The sequence below is a fragment of the Delphinapterus leucas genome, chromosome 9, assembly GCF_059928025.1.
Source record: "Delphinapterus leucas isolate spDelLeu-1000000601 "Yukka" chromosome 9, BTC_Dleu_Yukka2, whole genome shotgun sequence".
Classification (NCBI taxonomy): domain Eukaryota; kingdom Metazoa; phylum Chordata; class Mammalia; order Artiodactyla; family Monodontidae; genus Delphinapterus; species Delphinapterus leucas.
In genome coordinates this window covers 14941453-14958521 of record NC_143137.1, presented here as the reverse complement: position 1 = coordinate 14958521, position 17069 = coordinate 14941453, and the positions used below count along the sequence as shown (strand labels likewise).

Here is a 17069-nt window from a genome sequence, read left to right as displayed (position 1 = left end):
ATACACACACACACACACGTATACATAATATATATAAAACCGAATCACTTTGTTTATACCTGAAACTTATACAACATTGTAAATCAACTACACGTCCATTAAAAAAAAAAAAAGATTAAATGTCAGACCCAACAGAAACTACAGGAGAAATAAAAGTTCTATAGCTAGCAAAAAAAAAAAAAAAAAGGGTATTGAATTTCCAGAAGATAGAACACAGATATTCATCTGCTCATAACCAAACAACTGCCGAAGGTGGAAGAAAAGTATTTGGGGATTATCTACCCCACAGGGTTCCCGCTCCCTCTCACATCCGTCCCTGAGTGGACAACCCCGAGCTGGAGGGAAGTGGAAGACTCTACATGTCCGACGATGAATTAGCTTGGGAGACTCAGAGGATCTCCAAGCACTCACCCCCATGCCGCCCATGATCAGAAAGAGGGCAATGTGGAAACGTCTGAATCCAATGGTCTCCACGGTGTCCTCCACAGTGAATGTCTTTGACTCTAACAAGGAAAGGCAAAGTGAAAGCAACAGCCTCTGTGGGAAGGGAATGTATGCAGATTATCACTCACCCCAGAGGATGTTGGAAAACCAATTTGTTATTACAAAAATAGTAAATACAGGGAAGAGGGGGAATTAAACGGTAACTTGAGGTCCAGAGATTTCTATGATCCCCTTACCTTTTGGCTGTGGCTCTGGGGTCCCCAGGTTCAACTCCCGAAGGCTAATGATGGTGACCGGCTCTGTCCGCTTGGCTTCCATCTTGTAAATGGTTCAAATTCCCCACACGGTTTCCCTGCAGGAAACAGGGGAGGGAAAATGCCGGAAACAGGGCAAGGAAGAAGGAAAGAAATAAAATCTAGTGTATATTCTCCTTTAATCTTCATAGAAAATCAGTGAAGTAGGTATTATAATTTATCACTATTTTACAAGGAAAAACCTGAAACATGGACAAGTTAAATCATGGAGAGATTGAATGGCCAAATGAGAGAATTGGGCCCTGGTGGCTAGTAATCAACCTGGAGAGGGGGGCCAGGTGAGCTCTTGACAGTTTAACCAATAGGGTCTTCTGACTGGGAATGAAGGTAGGCTTTGCTACAGAAAACTAATCACAATAGCCAATGCTTTACATCTTCATAGATCCTACGGTTTACAGTGTAGTCATATGTTATAGCGTGCTTTCTCACCTTATTTTCACTTAATCCTGACAGAAACCCATGGAGCACTTCTTTTTATCCCCCCCCACCCCTTTTTGGGTATTTAATCCTAAAAAAAATCTTAACCCTAAAAATCAAAAGAAAAATAAAACAAGGAAAGCTGAAATTAGTGAAAAATTTTTTTCAAATGGCTTTAACATAGTAATTTAACTCTACATCCCTAGTGGGATAAACAGATATCCTAACCTGTTCTCAGTAATTATACTGTTAGTAATAATGTTGATATCATTATTTTGATACTAGTACATATTATAGAATAAAGCAATTATGTTACTATTATTAGAAACAAAGATTTTCAGTGTAAGAAGACACAAATATCAAAGAAGTTATATAAAGACTTTATATCCTAATTTTGAATTGCAAATATCAATATGAGTTCATTACCTATCATATACACACACACACACACACACACACATACACACACAAAGAAGAATGGTTGCAAAGAACTGAAGCCCATCAAAGATACCAAAATTTTAGGATTACTAAAATGATAATCTCACTGATCACCTTTGGAGAATACTAAGAAACCAACTCATTATTCTGAAAACTAGTAAATATCTTGCCTTTCTTGTACAGATTGTCTGTATTTCAGGGTAACCAAACAGTTGGTGAAAGAAAAGTATTTTTTAATTTCAGCGAAAACATCCTAAAGAAGGATAGAATTAAATTGTGATTTTACAACTCCTAAAGAAATAATGGATCCAGGCAATGACCATCAACGGCTGATAAACTACTAGGTGAAAGGCTGAGAGAGAACTTTACTCAGATGGATAAGACTTATAACCCCTGAACCCAACAATGGCTCCTCATGCCATGGAAAGAGATGATCAGATGTGATGTTGTTCCCGATGAGATGCACAAGGAAGGAAATACACAACATCACCAGTGCCATAGTCTCATCAAGAGAAATTGAACATGAATCTGAACAAGCCCCTAGCTCTAACTAACAGTTTACACAGGGGATGAAGAAATATGTCAAACTATACCATGTGGATGCAATACGAAAAATCCAGAATGCTAGAAGTTCTACAGGTTAATGACCCAACTTCTTCAATAAATAAATGGCAAGAAAAAAAGAGGAAAGGAGAACCTGTAGACTAACAGAAAGGAGACACACCAACCAAATAAATGAGTTAATTTGTCTGGAGCCTCATTCAAACAAACCAATTGTAAAACAACAAGAAGAAAGCAAATGAGATGAAAAAGAGATGATAGAACATCAGGGAAATGCAAGCAAGTTTGAAAGTTTGATGATATTAAGGAATTACTGATGACATCATTAGGTGTGACAATGATATTATGGTCACAGTAGGAAAAAATCCTTACATTTTAGAGATACATGCTGAAATATTTACAGATGAAATTTGACGTCTGGGTTTTGTTTTAAAATAATTCAGTTGTGGGTTGGCAATAGAGTGCAAAAGAAGGAGATGGGTGTATAGATGAAAAAAGAATGGCCATATGGTGAAAATTATTGAAGGGGATAGTGGGTATGAAACCGTGCACCTCAGACTGGGACTTGAACCCATGCAGCTGGGACTCAAACCCGGCCAAAACCCACAGTCTTCCAACTGAGATCACACACCTGGTTTCAGGACTTAATGAAGCTCAGGTTCTTGATGTCTCATCGCAGAAAGAATTCAGTGAGAGACAAAGTGATAGGTAAGAAGTGGATTTATTTAGAGAGAAACACTCCACAGACAGAGTGTGGACCATCTCAAAAGGTGAGAAAGGCACCAGGGTATGCGGTTGTCAGTTTTTATAGGGGTGGGTAATTTCCTAGGCTAATGAGTGGGAGGAGTATTCCAGCTATTTTAGAAAGGGGCGGGGATTTCCAGGAACTGGGCCACCGCCCACTTTTTGATCCTTACGGTGGGTCTCGGAACTGTCATGGCTTCCGTGGGTGTGTCATTTAGCTTGCTGATGTGAGTGTGTACTGAGGATCAAGGTCTAGTGCAGTCGACTTGTCTGCCATCTTGGACCCATTTGGTTCTAATCAGTTTATGTCATGTCCTCGGGCTATGTCATTCTTTCAAAGGTTGTGCCCTGCCTCCTTCCCTCCTGTTTCAGGTACGCTGCGGTTTATTTGACCATCCTCTGCTTTTGAAGATGTGTAATATTCTTCAAAATAAATAGTTCAGAAAATGAGGTTCTGAGATTCTTAAGTAACTTTTCCAATGTCAGACCACTAAGAAGCAGCAGAATCAGAACTCAAAGATCCCCTTTCCCCAGAGCACAGAAATAGCTGCAGAGCTGCTGTAGAGAAGCACGTCAAGGTCATCAATGTTTGCCAAGTGCCAGCCCTGTATCTTGTTGTGTGGGCTCCTGTGGAGACCTTGTAGGAGGGTCTGACAGTGTTCCCTTCCCTAAGAAGTTTTTAATCTAGCTGGGGACACAAAAGATACACATAAAAGCAACTATACTGTAAAGTAGATATTATTTGTTTTCTTAAAACACTGTCACAGAGACACAAATATTCCCAGATGGGAGAGCAATCAATAACGCTCAGAAATGAGTTCATGAAATCCTCTCTACCAAGGGAGACCATGAAAAGTACAAAAAGCTGTTATTTTCACAGGGTGGAAAAAGTAAAAATGATTCGTCTCTCAGCCCATCTGAGAGGCTGAAATTCACAAAGATACACTGTTCCGGAAACTCCTACTGCTCCCTTTCCAGAAGTTGTCCAAATACCCTTTGGAGGGGTGTTCTTTATCTGGTAACTTTTAAAATAAAGTAGTTATGAGAAAAATCAGCTTAATTTGATTATAAAAAGGACTTCAGTACACATTAAAAATTGGCTATGACTTATCATGTTTCGAGATGATAAACTACTAACTTAATCAAAATATGAGAATGAGGTCATTCAGTAAGAATTAGATGGTGGTGATGGTCGTACAACCTTGTGACTATACTAAAAATCACTGAATTATACACTCTAAAACGGTGAATCTTACTGAGTATAAATTATATCCATTTTTTTTCTGAAGAATAGCCAGGCCAATCGCAGTAGCCGACTTAAAAACCAAAAGTGATTCTGGCTATTTTTAGTGTTAGAGAATAAAAGAATTTAGTTTGGTGGGCAAATAATTTTTTAAAATCCCAGTAAGTTCATCTTAAGTTCAGTTACAACTAAAATGCTTAACAGTAAATTAAATATTCAATCAACACTTAATCTCTTCTACCAGTCAAGTTTTATGACTTCTCATAGCAGTCTAAACATGTTTTACAATTTTAACAATCATGAAGGCTTACGTTTTAGAGACTAATAACACAATCTCCAGCAAGTCTGCTTGCTAAAGTAATTGAGTGGCAAGAAAAGAAACCCAGGAAATCTGCCACTTACTATTAAGTTTTAATTTGATGTGTGTGTTTTAACTGATTAGGTAGTTCCATGGGTCATAAATACCCTACATACTTTCCTTCTCTTATCAGCAAAGAGAAGTGATTCATCACAGAGTTCCTGGAGAGAAAGGTGTTAGGTCCAAGATAATTGCTTCAGTTTCTCTTCAATTAAAGCTGAGGGAATTCCCTGGCGGTCCAATGGTGGGGACTCCCGCTCTCACTGCCAAGCGCCAGTGTTCAATCCCTGGTCTGGGAACTAAAGTCCCATAAGCCAAGTGGCACGGCCGAAAAAAAGGAAAAGAAACAAGCTGATGGCAGGAAGGAGGCTCACATTTGCGATTTCATATGTTTCTTGATTGAAGAGACTGATATTACTTGGTTTCCATAATATGAAGAGAACTATGCCTTCAAATTAAAGTGGGTTATTTTCCTCTATTGGATTTGCAAAAACCTTAAAGATCAGTTGTGCCCAATGTAAGGGAAACAGGCACTGATATTGGTGGGAGGGTACATGGCTACAACTTTTCCAGAAAGCAGTTAGGCAAAGATGAAAGAATGTTGACTAAGCAATTTCACTCCTAGGATTCATTCTAGTGAGGTAATCACAGAGGTGAATGAAGATAAAGGTGCATGAAAGCTCAACACACTGTTCTTTTGACAACAGCGATGAAAGAATTGGGTACCACTTAAATGCCGACCAGTAAAGACGTGACCAAACAAATTATAATACACTCCTGTAACAGAATGTCATTTAAAAGCTCTTAGGTGAAAGGCTATTTGGCTCTGAAAAGCATTTTCCAATGTGTATGTACCTAATGTATGTATACAATGATCCCAATTCATAAAATCTCATTTAAATACATACCTGCATAGAAATTTCAGGAGAGATGTCTGAAACTGTGTTTTGTCTTTCAACAAATATTTATGGAACACTACTATGTATCAGACAATAAAATATCATGAAAAGGGCTCCTGCCCCCAAAGCACTTACAATCTAATGGGGGATAAAGGCAAGTATTCAGGTGGGAACCACATGGTCCCAAGGGTAGCAGAGGTTGCTCTGGCAACCTAAGGGAGGCCCTGCTTTGGCGAGTCCTGGGACCCAGGGAGGCGAGTCCTGAAAAACCTGAAGGACGAGGAGGATTTGGAGCTCTCCTACAGCCTTGAATGGTTCACTTCCAGGCATATTTTCCACGGGGAAAAAATAAAGCTGTGTGTGTGTGTGTGTGTGTGTGTGTGTGTGTGTGTGTGTGCTTTCTTTAGGCTACTCAAGTGAAGCAGTGGGGGTAGAGAAGGAACAAAGAAATCTGTACTGTCTGTGATCGACTGTAAACACCACTACACTCGGACTAGCCAGGTATGTGTGATTTTTAACTGATAAACTTCCTTCTTTTAAGTGTGTTATGAGGATTAAATGAGATAATGCTTGTATAATACGGCACAGTGCTCATTGCAAGATAAGCACTCATGGTCCCACTGTTTCTCATCTCTGAGTAAAAGTATCAACTAAATTTCTAAAATTTCACCATAATCACAAATCAAATACACTCGGTAAGTTTTTAAGCATCTACAGTGTTATCAAATGTATATCTCTCCAAATGCAATTATTGCTAGTATTTGGCCAACATGAAAACACCTTGGACTCAAATTAAAAACCACCCAAATTGGGGGAAAAAAACTTGCTTGTTTTCTAAAATAGATTGATTAAATTTCAAGGGTCAGCTTAAGTGGTGTTAGGAAGCCCTCACATGTGCCATACGCCTATTGGAACATAAGACCAAAAATAACCTCTCTAATCAGATATGTAACAGTGATATCCACCCAACCCAGTCACCTTATACTTATGAAGAGCACAACAAAAGGGGTAATTTTCACTAAAAACGCACTTGTTCTACATTGCTTTCAATTGTAAAAACAGCGTATTTTACAGAAAGAAAAACCTTCTGAACATGGAATGGCCTGGTTGGTGCAGGGGTGCGGTGCTGGTGGACAAAAAAGCTGGCAGTCACGTGTGACCCAGACTCCACTCAGAGGAACAAACCCGTTCAGTTTCGCCAACTGTAACATCAATCTTTCTAATGCCCAGCCCTTCCTTGAAGATGGTCAAGGCTCAGGTGCATTCCCAGTGTCAGGGGAGGTTGCCAAGGGATGGAAAAAACAAACATATAAACTACCTGCAACAGAGAAAGTTCTCATTCCTGCCCTAGTAGGTTATACGGGGCCTTCAACCACAGGATTCCTTGGTGGGGGCATGTTGGTTGTAGGGGTGCAGGGTTGTTGGTTGATAGGATATTATCAGGATTTTGTTATTCACATCTGTGAATTATAAAGAGGCTTACAGGGCTTCCCTGGTGGTGCAGAGGCTAAGGATCTGCCTGCCAGTGCAGGGGACACGGGTTCGAGCCCTGGTCCGGGAGGATCCCACATGCTACGGAGCAACTAAGCCCATGCGCCACAACTACTGAGCCCGCGGGCCACAACTGCTGAGCCCGTGAGCCACAACTACTGAACCCACATGCCACAGCTACTGAAGCCCGCACTCCTAGAGCCCATGCTCTGCAACGAGAAGCCACCACAACGAGAAGCCCACGCACCGCAACGAAGAGTAGCTCCCACTCGCCGCAACTAGAGAGAGCCCGCGGGCAGCAACGAAGACCCAACGCAGCCAAAAATTAATTAATTAATTAATTAAAAATAAATAAGTAAAAAAAATAAAGGGGCTTTCATTCCATGTCATTAAGAGGACACTCGAATACTAACTCAAAGTTAACAGATATGGAAAGTATTCTCTTACTATATTTTCTTGAGTTCCAGCCAAAAGTTTCATTTAAAAAGTTTTTATAAAGAGGACAAAATATTTCAGAGATGAATATGAGGAAAGTTACTGAGAGATAGAGCTTGTAATCTCAACGCTGAAAAAGAATGTTGGAAAAGCTGAGTTGGCATCTTCTATTCTTTGGCTCCCTAAGTCATTCTAAATCCCTTCTAGCCTAGGAAGAGGATGGATGATGGATAAATGCACGGAGGGATGGACAGATAGATAACCAGTCAGACCAATTCAAGAAAATAGGGACTAACATGGGGAAGAACGCTCCACATCCCTCACCATCATTCCTGAAAACCTACAATAGGAAAGTAACCATTGCCTGCCTTCAAAGAACTGACATATTGGGGATTTACTGTGAAACTCAAGGGCTCAGATGGAGTTCAGGCTTCATTCAAACAATTTCTAAGGAACTGATGGACATTTTATTCTACTGCATTTTGCTACACTTAATTTTTGAGCCAAAAATAATTAGGCCATGTAGAGCTTTTTAAAACTGAACTTGTGTGTGTGTGTGTGTGTGTGTGTGTGATGTAATTTGTTTTGCAATATCATCAGTAAGAAGAGAGAAATTTTTATACTCCGTCTGTATTCAGCCAAGTACTAATGGTCAAATCCCCTTGGCTCCCAGAGCAGAAAAAGTAAATCCAGATCCATGCTGCCTGTCGGAGTTTCTTACCTCTCTGTATTTCCTGGGAAGCTTTCCGGTTTCGGGCTCTTCTGCTCTTCCTTACTGCAGCTGAGTCTTACACAGAAGTTGGGCCGCTGATGGCCTCTTGGGGGCTTCTGAACTTCCCTTCCCAAGAAGCCTGGCTCGCAGGTCTTCTCCTCCCCTTTCAGCTTAGTTCTGTGAACAGGATTCTTTAAGGAACAATCGTGCATCCTGGGCGACTGAGTGACATGCCGGTCACGCCCTCTTCTCAGCAGCCCTTCACCTAATCCCTTTTTAAAGGGGAGATTACATCTCTCATTGAGACAGAAAGAGGCTGCTAATCCTTGGAGGAAACTACTGTGTCATTCTCAAGGAGGCCGGGGATTTCTGAAAGAACAGGGGTCTCAGCAAGCAAGGGGCAGAGGGCAGCTTTGTTTTTTCATGCCTTTTCTCACAGCCATCACTGTTTAGAATTAAACGGCAAAAGGCTGTGATCCATCTAGGCATAGCGTATTTTTAGATAGCCGTTGAGAAGGGCAGTGATGAGCTGAGAGAACCTTGAAACTCTCTGGTGACCTTGGCAGCATGGGGATTTATGGGCTTACAAGAACCATTTACATACTACTTTAGTCTGTCCTTTTCTTTGATCGATGCCATTGGCTGAGTACCTCATCCATGCTTGGTGCTCTTCGACCCCCAGCAATATGTAGAACACTCCAGTTCCTGCCCAAGGGCACACATGATAAAGTATCAGAGTTGGAACTCATAGATACGGAGTCTTCTGACCCCAGCTATACCATTCTTGAGCTCAACCTGTTTTAATCATTAAATGAATACTTGCTGAGCACCTGATTGTGCCTTAAATTGTGCTGCACAAGTCAGGACACCAACGTGGAAGGTGACACGGACGTTTCCTTGGGCTTGAACAACGACACTTGAACATGAACAATCGTCAACCCCACTGCACGGAGGGGCAGGTGGGAGCTTAAAAAAAATAGAGATCTGTCCAAAAGGCGATTTTGCATTTGGTCAGATCTTCTGGAAACTTATTACAAGCTAGATACTATGTGAAACTGCTTTGTAAACTGTAAAGCACTACACCAGTGTTAATGACACTTAATTCTACCAGTATAGTTACCATAAAGATGGTAATTAACCTGAATACAGGCTGTTCAGACTAGTCGATGGAACACATCTTCTTCTACACCTGGATCTTGGAAGTCTGCCAGTAAAGATGCGTAAGAAGTGACTCTGGGGCCGGCTGACCCAGAGAGCATCAGGGTAGACTGTCTGGCAGTCTCCTTTCCGGCAAGCCATTTTCCAGAACTTGCTGAAGCCTGCAGATCTCTTTCTCCAGCTAACTCCAGCACGATGTGCACTGAGAATAAACAAAATCACTGATGATATCATGTTGTCACACTTCATTCCACAGGATTTAACAGTTCGAGCCACGCCAGGGCCAGCTCTCCATCTGAACAGAGAACATTATCTGTTTTTCCTCACCTGGAGTGAAAATTCTTGAGAAAGTCCCTAATCCTGTAAAACTTAGCCCCCGACAAGGAAAAAAGGTATTTGAGGAAGGAGGAAATGAGGAATAAAAAACCATAACCTTTCTCTAGGGTTACTTTGTGTAACTCTATTGTTTAGCTTTGGCCTATAATTATCAATACTCAATTTTACAGAATAATGTTGAAAAAAGACACCTTAATAACAAAGTGGATGACCCAGAAGTTTAATTATAAGAAAATCTCAGTTTGACACTCCCCTCTCCCCATTTCTCAATCATTCTAGGATTTAACAATTAAGACCCTGCATGAGGTTGAAATGACTTGCCTGTGTTCTCTCTACGACATGGTTAAGTCATATCAAATCCCAAGGCTTACAGATACAATACATGGCTTCCTCCCTCCGGTTAGCGAGAACAATCATTCCATTGACTGCCTTATGCAGGCTGACGTTAAAGACAAGACAAAACTTCTTTCATTGGCACAGAGACTGGCGTAGGAGGTGACTGATGGAAGAGGTGGCTGCAGCCACCAGACGTGCAGCTACTGCTCAGCTGTCCCATCCAGGATTTGTTTAAAGGAGAATGGAGAAAACTTGTAACCAGCCCCGACGTAGAACTTGTTCTGGAACTCCACCCTGTTGTTAGGGGCAAGGAGAAGGGGGTTTGAACACATAAACGAGAGGCTGGCAGCTGGAGGGGAGAGGCTGGCAGCTGGAGGGGAGAGGCTGAGCATGTGTAAAATCAAGCACCAGGTGACGAAGGCGCCCCAGGCTGGCAGCCACCACAGGAATCCTCTGAGGCTTATTTTTTTAATCCTTCTCTTGCCCCCCTCTTACACCTTTCCCTCCCCCGACCCCACTTCTTCCAGGCCTTTGCTAGTGGCCTCAAGGACCAGAGCACGACCTCCCCCAGCTCCCAGCAGCCGGGAAGCCCTCGCTAGGCAGTACCGGATAAGGAGCTGGTGATGAGACAGCGTGTCACCAGGTTGTACGAGGTTTTTTGTTTCCATCCTGATCTTAAACTGCGGGGCTTACGTGATTGCAGAACCACCAGAGCCTTGACACATATATATATATATATATATATATATATATATATATATATATATATATATATATATATAAAGAAGATGCTGGGGGTAGGAGTTTAGTAATTTATTTATTTATTTTTGCTGTGTTGGGTCTTCATTTCTGTGCGAGGGCTTTCTCTAGTTGTGGCAAGCGGGGGCCACTCTTCATCGCGGTGCGTGGGCCTCTCACTATCGCGGCCTCTCTTGTTGTGGAGCACAGGCTCCAGACGCGCAGGCTCAGTAGTTGTGGCTCACAGGCCCAGTTGCTCCGCGGCATGTGGGATCCTCCCAGACCAGGGCTCGAACCTGTGTCCCCTGCATTCGCAGGCAGATTCTCAACCACTGCGCCACCAGGGAAGCCCTTGACTTATATTTTTATAACTTACATAACAGATATCATGTATGATCATTTCCGCTTTATTATACTGCAGAGTTCATTTCTTTAATGAAGCGGGGAGAAATGATGTTATAGCCTCGGGCGGGGGACCCTGTGATTCTCTCAACAGGTGAAGTGTAAAACCTTTCCTTTATGAACAGTGGCCACAGAGGGAGGGAGGAAGCCCCAGGGTTGCTAAGGACAGTCTGGTTCAGGATGCACAGGAGCCCTGATGCTTCAGTATGGACCGCACACTCAAAACTCTTGGCTGAAATGTGACTTGGGAGAGAGAGAAGCCGAAACAAATGTTTTCATATTCGTCAGCCCAGTGATGGCCGACAGTCTCTGGACACATCTGTGAATGTCAAGGGCCTCCAGTGAGTGCCTTCCTCCTGCTGGGTACCCTCCTTCTGTTTCCACTTTCCAAGAGTTTAGTCGCGGGACTTCCCTGGTGGTCCAGTGGTTAAAAATCTGCCTTCCAATGCAGGGGACGTAGGTTCGATCCCAGGTCGGGCAACTAAGATCCCACATGCTGCAGGGCAACTAAGCCCATGCGCTGCAAATACTGAGCCCACACCCCACAGCTAGAGAGCCCGCGTGCCACAACTAGAGAAGCCCACACGCCGCAACGAAGATCCCGCGAGCTGCAACTAAGAACCGACGCAGCCAAATAAATAAATAATTAATTTAAAAAGAAAAAAGAGAAAAAAAAAAAAAGAGTTTAGGTGTCTGTTCTGTTGGTATAACTCCAGCACTCAGCAACAAAGGCCAGACATCCCAGATTTGCTCAGCATTGCCCTCTGTGAGCCTTTCAGATCCATCATCTTACCAACAGTTGAAGCCAATTATAACAAATGAACATTTGTTATTCTGAGGCCAATTATAATAACAAATGAACATTTCTAACATGCCTTACAGAGCAGTCACTATATATGTATATATGCTCCCAGGTATTACATCATTTAATATCATACCAACAAGGGGACTAAACTAAGGTTCCAAAAAGGTACGTGAATTGCTAATGTCACACAGCAGGTCAGGATTTGAACCCAGTTGGCTGGCCCTACAGCCCATCCTCTTTCCCTAGAGCACACTGAGAGCATCTACCCTACAACCAGTTCTTACCAGTGCAGCCGCAGGGCGTGCAGGAAAGCCGAGAGGCCCTCCATGATCAGAAGGATGGCTACCGTCAGAACAGCAAATATGGCAAAAATGATGAAGACCCCAATCAGTCCTCCCCAGCCTTGCACGCGAAGGCCAATGTTCATCACCATGGTCCAGAGCACTTCAGACAGTTCTGCAAGATGCAAGAGAAACATTCTCAACCACACGGTTTATCTGGCAAATGCAGATTATTCTTACACCATAATCCTGGACCTGCGCACCCTACGACTCAGCAACTCCACTCCCAGGTGGAGAACGCGGTCATGTGTGCCCTAGGGTACCTGCGTGAGGCTGTCTACGCAGCTTTGGAGGAGCTTCCATCAAGAGGACAAGTATAGGATGGCATATTATTCACCAATGAAAGTGAGCAGACCACAGCTACGGGCAGCAACGTGAATAAATCCGAGTAACATCACCTTATGCCAAAGAAGCAAAACACAAAAGAATACATGTACTATGATTTGATAGCCCCTCAAATTCATATATTAAAGCCCTAACCCCAAAGTGATGGTACTCGGGAGATGAGGGTGGGATCCTCATGATGGGATTAGTGCCCTTATAAGAAGAGATACCAGAGAACCCCCCACCCCTTCCAGGGAGATACTGTAATTACAGGAGTTTGTGCAAGGAAACAAACACAGCCAGAGCAGTCAAGACCACACTAACGCTGAGCACTTGCTTTTCTGCTGTAAGTCAACAATCAGGCTCACTTTCACTGCTTTGCTTTCTATCCCTTTAGCACACATTTTGGCCTGGCTTCTCTGTTCTTGGCATTATGCCCAGTGCTGGGAATGCAGAGATAAAAGTCAGGGTCCTTGCCTTTCAGGAGATGACAGTCTAGTAGGGAGACAGGCTAATGAGACAGAATTACAATCGGTGCTAGGATAGGGGCACCTCCAGAACCCAGGTGAAGGGCACCTTCCAGACTGGGGGCCAGGGAGGAAGACTACCCGGGAAAGGTGCTAGCTAAGCTGAGTTCTGAAGGAAGGATGAGACATCAGGTGGGGAGAGAGTGAAAGAAGGGAAGAATTTTACAGGCAAGGGAGCTGCAGGGCAAACACACAGAGGGGCCCAGCTAGTGTGGCATCTTCGGGAGCCTCAGTGCAGTTCCTTGTGGCCACTGCACATGAAATGGGGAAGTGGGTGGGGGTAATCGGGAGCCGGTGGGGCATGGAGGGAAATACCAAGAGACAAGACTGGAGAAGCAGGCAGAAATCAAGAGGGGTTTTACAAAGTAAGTTGATGAGTCCAAATTCCAGACTTAAGTCATTCTTGGGGCTTGAATCTTTATACCAAGAGATGCAAGGGGCCTGTAGAAACTAGGAAAGGCAAGGAAATAGATTCTCCCCAAGAGCTTCCAGAAAAAACAGACCTGCCAGCACCTTGTTTATAGGTCTTCTGGCCTCCAGAACGGTCCAATAGTCAATTTCACAGTGTTCTGAGCTACCACATATGTGGTAGTTTGTCACAGCAGCAACTGGAAGCTGATACAGAGGGTAACCATTCCAGCAAGATAAAGCCAGACCCACTGAAAAAGGTCACTTCTGCTACAAAAGAAGAGCCACTCTTCTGGTCAGCACACCAGAGATGACCCAGAAGTACACTGCATCTGTTTCCAAAGGGACAGGCGATGGTGGCCCTGCCATGCGGCCCGCTCACTCACGTGCATGCGCCAGGCTGAGGGCCCAGAGCCGGAGGTAGGAGGCTGTGTTGGAAATGCAGCCCAGGCAGTACTCAATCGTGTGGATGGCCTGATGCACAAAGATGTCTCCAAAGCTGAACTGAAAGAGAGAATTTGTAATGCTATTTCATTAAGTACTTTCTACTCAAACGGATTACAAATGATACAACGGACGAATAAGGCCTGGACTCTGCTGTTAAGACATTTCCAGTTGAACGAGGGGGAAATAGGTATTAATATACTTGTAGAAACAGAATGAGCAGCCCACAGTAGGACATGGTGTGTGTGCAGTAACATTTCCCAGAAATGGCTGAAAAGAGCTCAAAGCAGCAGAGTGGTTGGTTGTTAAGGGGAGCTGAGATTTGTGCTGAGCCGTGAAGAACAGGGAAGGAAAGAGAGAAGCCAGTTCATTCCTGGTAAAGAAAATGACTCCGGGTAAGGAAAAGGCAGGTGGTTGGGAGCACCATGAAGGTAAGTTTGGGAGAAAAACCATTTGGCTCGACTGGGAGCTTGCTGAGGTGAGGAAAGACTCAGCTGTGGAAGCCGTGGGAAAGGCAAGGATGGACACAATCGAGAAAACCACCTGGAGTCACGAGGAACCAGTAGAAGTATCTCAATAAAATAAAGAAATATTGGAGGCAAGATTAATCTGGTAGAAAAATGAATCAGGGAAAGGACAGCCCATAAGCAAAAAAAAAGCCAACTTGTTGATTATGTTAGTAATCCAGGTATGAGGGGAAAAGGAACAGTGCAAAGACAGCAATAGATCATTCTTTTCTTTCACGTACTCTGATGTTACGAGGGAAACAATCTGACTGGCACCATCCCTGCCCTGAAGCAGCTCACCGCCCAGCAGGGAGAAGATGCAAACAGACAGTTACCACACATCAGCATGGGAACTGCAATAACCAAGAATGCAGGGGTGTCGTGGGAACACAGAGAAGGGTCCCTCACCCAGCAGGGCCAGGGTCATACAGGGCTCTGAGGTCCCTGAGCCCGAATGGGTGAAAGAATGGCACTGGCAGAAATGAATAAATTGGAGAAGGGGAGTAGCTGATTCCCAGACGTGTTGCGTTGCAGGTGATAGCTGGCCATACAGGCTGAATCTCTCAGCACAGACAGAGGCAGAACAGGCTCAGAGGAAAAGTCTGGGCCGGAAAGGGACACCTGGGACCACAGCTGTGCGAGGGGTGAGAGTGGGAGCTAAGAGGACTGAGAAGATGAACAAGGGGAAGATCACGAGAAGAAGAGCTGCCACCCTTAGGAAACATCTCAACTCGGAGATAAGAAAGAAGGAAACTGATGATGAAATGAAAAGGTCAAAGAGCTGGGAGCAGTCACAGGGCTGCGGCCCAGGATGTCAAGGATGGAGGGATATCCAGGAAGAAATGGGGGTTGTGGTCACTGGGGGTTGTAGTCAGATGCTATGGGGAAAAGACCAAAATCAGTGCCTCCCCTCCCATTCATCAGTGAAAACAGCAGAGAGGAACTGAAGGGGCAGGGATGGGCAGAGGTGGAGAGAGTGGGTAGAGAGAGTCACAGTAACAGAGGAATGTCTGGTGAAGAATGAACCTCAGCCAAAGAGAGGTCTGGCTTTGCCCTGGCTCCTGGGAGGCAACCTCTAAACGCCTGGCATTTCCCAAGTGAAAGAAACGTCTGATATTCATGGTCCGTCCCTGGGACCACACCTCACCACTTTTGCTAATGAGGTGTCTATGGTGGGCACTTGGTAGTTTAAGTGGGAGCTGGCTTCACGTGGTTAGAGAGTTGAGACCTTCAGCCACACATTATCAACCCAAACCCATCTCCAGGGAGGGGACAGAGCTGGAGATTGAGTGCAACCACCTGGATTGCACTTGGGTCAATCACACCTACATAATGACACCCCAATAAAACATCAAACACAGAAGCTCATGGGAGCTTCCTGAGTTAACAATACGATAATACTGCCACACGTCAATGCTGGGAGAGTCATGCATCCCTAAGAACACAGAAGCTTTGCATCTGGAACCTTCCCAGTGTCAGATTCTGCTTACTTGTGTCTTCCTCTGGCTAGTTCTGATTTGTAGACTTTTGTTGTAAGTAAAACTGTAATTGAAAGTATAGCATTCTCCTGAGTTCTGTGAGCTGTCTACAAATGACTGAACATGAGGGAGTCTGAGGGGACCTCCAGACTTGTGGGTGGTGTCAGAAGTGTTGGGTAGACTTGGCAGTCTGGAGAACTGGGCCCTTAACCTGGAGTTTGGCTAACTCCGGGTGCGGACAGAAGTGGGACAGGACCTGGAGGGGGAAGCAGAGTCGAGCCTGTATGTGCCTTGTACTGGGAGACCCAGGCATTATTGTACTGGGGGAAGAGCCGTCCAATGGAGCCTGAAGCTGCCCCCAGTGAAGGCAGCTGGTTCACGAAGGAGGTGGCAGGTGAACATTGACCGGATATATACCGAGGCCACGAGGAGGATGGATGAGGAAGGCTGTACTGGACAGGCTGGGACTTGATGAGTCAGAAGATGTGTGGGTTGGATTCTAAAACATTCCAGCAGGTCTGACAGACCTAGTGATACCAATCGCCGTGAATATGGGTTACTCTCTGTACCTGGAATCTTGTTGGGAAAACTTGCCATGATCCAGATTTTTCATTAATCCTGACTATCCATTGGTGCAGATGAACACCTGTTGGCTTTTTAAAGTAATTAACACCACAGACGGAGTTACTTATAGCATTCCTCAGGCCTCACTCCAGAATTAGAACAGAGCTCGGGTTAAAACCCCCTGCCCCGGGGTTCAGGACCGTGGGTGACTTCAGTCATGGTATAAAAACAGCCAGCCGTCTTGTCTGGGAAAACACGGTAAATTCCTGAGCGGGGAGTGGCTGCCCTTGGATGGAAAGGGACAGGGAGGGAGGAGAGAAGAACACATGAATTTGTGACTTCCCTTGAGAGGCAGACAATATTACAAAGATAAGTGAACAAAGAAGAGACTGAGCCAGGGTTGAGGCCAGAGGCGGTGATGGCATCTGAGGCTGCTTACGCTGGGGAGGAGGACTGAGAATAAATAACCCACTTCTTTTTTATTATTATTTTTTTTTTTTGCGGTACACAGGCCTCTCACTGTTGTGGCCTCTCCCGTTGCGGAGCACAGGCTCCCGACGCACAGGCTCAGCGACCATGGCTCATGGGCCCAGCCGCTCTGCGGCATGTGGGATCTTCCCGGATCGGGGCACGAACCCGTGTCCCC

The 17069-nt window shown here is 44.4% G+C and overlaps 2 protein-coding genes across 2 annotated transcripts in view; both read right to left on the bottom strand.

Annotated features, from left to right (window-relative positions):
• Positions 1-968, bottom strand: part of SVOPL (SVOP like) — a 62931-nt gene extending 61963 nt beyond the window's left edge. Inside the window, 2 exon segments of the mRNA XM_089917350.1 lie at positions 412-503; positions 681-968. Coding sequence (XP_089773476.1) covers positions 412-503; positions 681-762 — 174 coding nt within the window. The 5' untranslated portion in view covers positions 763-968.
• Positions 969-9492: 8524 nt separating this feature from the next.
• The window catches only part of ATP6V0A4 (ATPase H+ transporting V0 subunit a4), a 49776-nt gene continuing 42199 nt past the window's right edge, over positions 9493-17069 (bottom strand). Inside the window, exons 19-21 of the mRNA XM_022589388.2 lie at positions 13818-13935; positions 12116-12287; positions 9493-10180 (exon numbers count right to left, since the gene is read on the bottom strand). Of these exons, the coding sequence (XP_022445096.2) occupies positions 10087-10180; positions 12116-12287; positions 13818-13935 (384 nt within the window). The 3' untranslated portion in view covers positions 9493-10086. The remainder of the gene's footprint in view (positions 10181-12115; positions 12288-13817; positions 13936-17069) is intronic.